At 42.8% G+C, this 6,796-nt stretch overlaps 1 protein-coding gene across 1 annotated transcript; it reads left to right on the forward strand.

Annotated features, from left to right (window-relative positions):
* The first annotated feature begins 374 nt into the window (after window positions 1–374).
* Window positions 375–5,421, forward strand: LOC127197985 (prostate and testis expressed protein 14-like). Its single transcript, XM_051155789.1, has 3 exons — window positions 375–435; window positions 4,719–4,832; window positions 5,297–5,421. Exons 1-3 carry the CDS (start codon window positions 375–377, stop codon window positions 5,419–5,421), a joined length of 300 nt encoding a protein of 99 aa, XP_051011746.1.
* The last annotated feature ends 1,375 nt before the right edge of the window (window positions 5,422–6,796 follow it).

The following is a 6,796-nucleotide window of genomic DNA, read 5'->3' on the forward strand; positions in this document are numbered from 1 at the left end:
GATAATTTTCCCTGTGGACATACTTCTCACAAAATTAGTACCTGGAGAAATTTTCCTTCTCTCCATCATATTACACTGCAATTTCCTGAAAAGATGCGGGAGCACCAAGGGGAGGATTAACTGTGACTCAGTTGACTTTGAGAGTACATCTTCCTTTAATGAAAGATTTGCAGGTCACATGTTATGGCAGCCTAAGGTTACAAAAATTTGTGGTATGTAGGTTTCCTCCTGGCTATATGCTCAGTCCATTGTCTGGTATCCCACTGGCTGCCCCTCCTCTAATCTACACTACAATATAAACCTGTCTTACTGAGATGAGTCTTGAACACTCCTTCCTGCTCTCTGCTGCCCTTTCATCTGAAGATCTCGCTGCAATGGGAAAGCGCATCTTGCTCCTCCTGCTGGGCCTCTCCTTGCTGGTGAGCTCTCTCCAAGGTGAGATCCTGGTCAATAGTAGGGGTCAGTGTTGATGGGCAGTCATTCTGATACCATAGTTTAGGGGAATTGGGATGTGAGGAGGAGGGAATAGGATTACATTAGAGCTGATCGCTGCTTTGTCCCCATATCCATATTCTCTTTCTCCCTTTGCCTCTTGTGCATATCAAGGATGCTTTCTGCTCATTCTCTTCATCATGGTCTTGATACTCTTCCTCCTGTTCCTTGCTATCCTGTTCTCCTCCTCCTCTTCCTCTTCCTCCTCTTCCTCATCTTGCTCCTTCTAACCACCGTCCTTCATCTCTGTCCTCTGGCATATCCAAGCACCTTCGTTTCCTCAAACTTAAATACGAAATTGGCCTAAACTTGAATTGGAAGTGGGAAAGGGAAGTAAGTGACAGGACAAAAACAGTGAAAGAATGGGTTTGTCCAGTCCCATGTGATAGGATGCTAAATTTTTAAAACAGGATTTCTGTGAGATTACAGTTGATCTTGCTCAGCCCCCATTGGCCTGCATAGAAAGGAATCCCTGTTTGAACAGCCTTTTTGCCAAGATTGTCTGTCTGTCTGTCTTGGGAAAACACTTTCAGAAAGGAGAGACTGAAGACCCTCATAGCCTCCTATGGCTGAAACAATTTTCTCATTCCCAAACTCCTCAGACCACCCCTATAAAAGGGTCTAAGTCATTTCCTTTCTGTGATAGACCTTTCAGTTTCTTCTGGGAAAGAGGCCATTCCTCACTGTGTGTGCTAACAAATACAGTTCTCCCTGATAAGGTCAGACACTTCCTCTTTCTGTTTTCTGTTTCCTTATGCTGCTTCAGAAATCTAACATTTGGTGACAAAACCCTGAAAGGGCATCAGGTGGCCTGAGCCATCCTGCATGGACCCCTGTTGTTCTCATCTGCACCAACATCCAGGACCCTGAGTATCCTAGCAGGGACCTCTGTCTCTCTCAGGCAGCCATTGATTTTCCTCTGAAGACCTCCTTCTGTCCCTTTCCTTTCCTCTGTCTTGCTGTGATACAACCTGCAGCCTCCATGGATGCCCAAGTCTGATTCCCCTAACTGAGATTAGATAGTCTTTCTGTTCTTGGGACTTCTTTCCTTATAACTTTGTTCTCTTGTTATTTATGCCCCACCAATCCTGGATACTCTTGCTTGTATTTTTACAATTTTCTGTTTGATGGCCTCTAGGTTATAGGTATTTACATTATTAGCAAGTTGCTGCCATTTAAGATTAAAAAAGATTGTTTGGCTACATCTGCACACACACACATAAGCTGATTATGGATATGTAGATCATTGAGTTCAATCTTACAGAGATTCAAATGTATTTTTGTGGGGGTAATATTGAAAGATTATCACATGCTGTTTTACATTGAAAATCTGGCTCTGGAGATGGAATTTGACATACCCACTTCAGACCCAAGCATGTTTGCTTCAAGTTTCATCCAAAGCATCTGTCCTTGGTCAGGCTGTCCCTCTGACTCTGTAACAGGAAAAGAAAGAACATCAGAACACCCCAGGAAAAGATGTGGCATAATTGCAAAGAGCTAAGAGGTAAACCATTTCTAATAGAAGATACTGTTTTTTTGATCTCATGGTATAAAATCATCTATAATAACACCAGGAAATAGGATACACAAAAAGGATAAAAAGAGACCATCTATCTACAATCTTTCAATAATAAGTCCAGCATTATAGTTTTTATAGTGCTCCCTCAGCTAAATTTAGTTACATAGATTTGAATTTAATAACAATTATGATACATATTGATGGGTTATCTATCTATGCTGATGAAATGAGCCAATTGAAGTCAGACTAAAAGTATAAAAAGGCTGGTTTACTTGAGAACTGAAGCTCCTGGAAGAGTTCAACAGCCTCCAGGGACAAGGCCAGCATTTAATCCTACTAATCAAAACTTCAGTTAATCTTCATGTAAACTATTTTTCTCATTAACGCTGTCTCAGTGTTCCCACGATGTTGTGTAGTTATTACCTCCTGACTTACGTTCTGGATCTTCCACTTTTTAAGTTTCAGTTTGATCCCTGGATGGTCCCTCATCTGAGGCACACTAACTGATGCCCCCTTCACACTGGCCCTTTCATCAGATTGAGGCAGGTATAGAATGATCTGCCTCTGTCCCTATCCTCAACACCCTGAGATTGCTTCACTGACTTCTGAAATGGGGACTCATTGGCCATGAGCCATCTAAATCATCCCTCTCCTTTCTACTCTGGGTGTGTTTTCATGACTCAGAACTAAAACAGCTGGACTGAATACTTCCATGCATCAGTTGACCTCTGTGTCACACAAGCTCTCAGAAAATCTCTGAGAACTCTCAGATCAGCCTAACACCATTCAGGATCAACTCTATTCTTTGGCTGCCATAGCATTTCTACATTAAAAAACACTACATCTGACTACTGCTAAGAATGGGGTTCATGGCATCCTCCACCAGTTGTTGATTCTGCACCAACAAATCCTAGCTGGTTGAGATGGGCCCAAAAATACAAGGACCAGACAAAAAAATCATCCACAAATCTCCTATATATGGATTTGGGTTCCCTCCCACCCTGGCTCCTCCCCTTGTTCATTTCTTTCTCCTTATGATCCTCATCCTAATGTTTTTACTCACTGACCTTCCCCTCTATACCCAAGTAAAATGTGCCACATAAGCTTTCCTGATGGCTCCCACCCTACAACAGCTCCATTTGTTCTTGAATCATGTGCAGAAAGACCTTTTAGATGCTGTGGAGAAACTCATGATGTAATGGGCTGTCATCCCCTTCACCCCAGGCCAGAATCAATTCTTTACATCCATCCTCTATTTTCTTGTGTTGCTTTCCTTCAACACTCTGTAGCTCTCTGTCGCTTCTGGTGGCTTGCTTTGGTGCAGCATTCCTGGCAGTGGAGCTACTCGTTATCCCCCTGAACCATTTAGAGCTGGAGGGGGGAAAATCTCTCTCCTATCATTGTCTACTCTTTCTATGTCCCTGAAAATGGATCTGTCATTCTCCTCCAAATTATTGCCTCCGTTGGCATTTCTTCTTGTCATTCTGACCAGACCCACCCCTCTCAAATAAACACCATGCAAGACCCAGTCTCTGTATGGAAGCCCCTATTTGTAGACATCCAGGTCCATTCCCCAGCTCTCCCACCACTACTCCCTCCTTCCTAGGCAATCTCCCAGTTTTACTCTAAGAAAACATCTGTTTAGGACCCTCTAATTATATTTTTTCAAAAAATTCCTGAGGGTTACATGACAGCAATCGCATGGTTTGTTGCAGCTGATCAAGTTAAACTCTCCTCCTTCTAAGTGACCAGGCACTCTGTTCTCCTGTCCAATGGCCCATGAACTGCCCCTCTCGACAACAGCCCTCCTCAGCCTGAAGCAGTAGGAAGCACCAATGGCCCTCTTCCCCTGTTCTTTCAATGGCCATTCCAGCTCCCACTGCTTTCTGTGCTTTTTAGGGTTTGGAATGATAGGTGTTAAAAATCGGATTCCTGTGAGACTACAAGATGACCTTGTTCATCCTTTATCAGTCAGTTTATGAAGGAATGTTTGTGAGGCAGCCTGTTTTCCAGGATAGTCGGCTTCACCTTGGGAAAGCACTTTCAGGAAGAAGAGACTACACGGCTGCATAGCCCCCTAGACTGCAGCAGTTTATTCATCCCCTAGCTCCTTACCATGCCCTTATAAAGGGTTGAAGCCAGCTTTTCCTCCTGGCAGGCAAATAGACCCTTGGATGGACACTCCTCTAATGCACGCTGACAGATGCCCCTTCTATATTGCCCTATTCCTCAGGTTAAGGAAGATTCACCCCTGCCCCTGACCACGAAACCCTAAGATCAGTTCACTGACCTCTGAAGGCCCATCTCCTGTGGGAGAGAGGCTTCCCTTTACTGTGTGTGCCAATAAATACTGTCCTGTGTGGTGAGGTCAAACTCTGGCTTCTTTCTTCTTTCTCTCCCTTTATATCTCAGAAGCTTAACACTGTCCGGTGGGTTAGGCACCCGACATCAGAGCTTTGATTAACAATTCTGATAACTTGGTCCATTCTCGGGGTTTGAAGTTTGGGAACCTTCCGACTCTCCTCTGAACTTCCTTTGCTGGAGTCCTATGGTCATGACCTTTCATGAAGGAGTTAACGCAGCATACAGCTAGCTCCATTTATGGTTATTGCTTATTATTCATTAACCAGAGCCATAAGCTCAACTCCCATTGGTACTTGAGGCTGGACCCTGAATGAGCCCCTTACACTGTTTTTTGTCTTTTCAGCTTTGACATGTTTCACGTGTGCTAAAATCAATGCTGCCGGGATTTGTGAACAAGGTGAAGGTTGCTGTACGGCTAAACCTGGTGAGAAGTGTGCCTCACTCCTAAATATTAGAGGTATGTAAAGCCTGGGAACTCTGAGGGTCTTCTTGCTTGCCCTATATCTCCAGAAAGCTGATGGAGAATGGAAGGGCTTAAGGAGAGTTTATTTGCCAGTAAATGTAGGGAAAAGCCCCTTTCCTTCTGTCAATCGCTGCCCCTGGGTGTTGGTCAGACCAACAAACAAATTATGAAGAAAAAACGTGTTTGAGGAATATGTCTGGGTGGTCCTAAGGAAATTTATGATTGAATATAGTTTTCTTATTATAGGAATTGGATTCTAAAATTCTACTCGGCACTTTTGGAAATGGAGTTCAAACTGTGGGTCAGATTATGGGCTGAGGAATGGTGGCCCAGAAAGGCCACCTCAGTTATGCCTGTGTGGCAAATGTACCTTTCATTTGGGAGCCTGACTCTTCACTGAGTCCCTGACTCTTTCCACTAATATTTATATTTTGCCTTTTGCCCTTCTTCCTCTCTAGGCGGCAGAATCCAATCTGGAGTCCAGAGATGTGCTGACATTTGCTTCAGTGGGACTGTTTTTAATGGAGACAAAACAATAAAAATGAATTGTTGCAATGACAAATCTTACTGCAATAAGATATAACCATGATACTTTGTGCTTTTATACTTTAGGTGAGTCCATATGTCTTCCCTGTGTTCCTGTAGTCGCATAATACTGGGCAGTCTACTGCCAGCACTGCTCAATCTTGACACTTGCACACACGTAGTATCAGCTGTTGATACCTCAACAATTCAATGGGCTAGAGAGATGCTCTCTGCTTCCCACCATCCCTGGTGCTCACCTTATTGTAGCTTTCTTCCCTTTCTCCCTGTGTCCCTTCAGAACAATGGAAATGTGGCACAAGTTCCCACTTCCTCCCTTTTTACACTTATTTGACAAATACATTCTTCCTGGTGCACACAGCACTGGGAACTGGTTTTTTTAGTACCGAATGTGACAGTCCTGACACCTGTCCTATATGATGCTTCTGTTTCTGCCAGGTTGGTCAGCCAACTATGCCTTCCACATCTTCAATCTAATATGTAAATTTAGAGTGTATTTTAGGCAGTATCTCACTGCCACGACCGTAACAAAATGATGTTTGGGAGAAAGGATTTATTAAAGCTCATGATTTGAGAGGTTTTTGACCTCATGTTGAGAGCTTGTAATGGAACAGAGGTATTCAACTCCTGGCCTGTAGGAAGCTGGGTGGTGTAGGAAGGGACCAGGCCAAGATTCAACCATCATGAATTCGGCCCTAGTGACCCACTTTCTCCAACCAGGACATACCTCTCTATATAATCTATTCAAATTTCAAATGCATTAGTAGATTAAAGCAATGGGTTAAGTCAAAGACATTCATCCCCAGCATCTCTGGACATGGTCTCTCAGGCACAGCCAGATTTGTTTGTGATGAATCAGACATACTCAGTTCCATCAAGTGACTAGGATCAGATGTCACTGGCTGAGGGTGCTCCTGCACCACAGTGTCCATTTCCACCATGTGTTCACATGCATATGTGCTTCTTTATCCTTCAGGAAAGTTCTACTGGTTAGCTATTTTCCTAGTACTTGCATAGCTTTTTAAGTTGCTTTATTTGGGGTTTTGATTTTTGTATTTGCCCAAGTACAATTTTTGCTCAACATAAAAAAATTCAGACAATACTGTGGACAAATGAAATTGCTAATAATTCCATGCCACCCTGTAGACACAGATCTTGCTACATTATTAAGTGTATATTTCAAATATTTTGGAATTTTGAATGGGACATGATGTATGTTTGTAGGTACTGAAATGTAAAAAGACATATATTTACAAATACTAAATTTTTGATAATTTTTTTCAGTGTTATTTATTGAGTCATGACCTTAGAACATGCCAGAAGCATTGTCTACTGACCATGTTTGGAGCCTTCATCCTGCCCTCTACATCATGTATCGTAGATGTTTTTTCTGTCTACATGTATATTATAGAATG

Source organism: Acomys russatus, chromosome 14 (assembly GCF_903995435.1).
Source record: "Acomys russatus chromosome 14, mAcoRus1.1, whole genome shotgun sequence".
In the NCBI taxonomy this organism is placed as follows: Eukaryota; Metazoa; Chordata; class Mammalia; order Rodentia; family Muridae; genus Acomys; species Acomys russatus.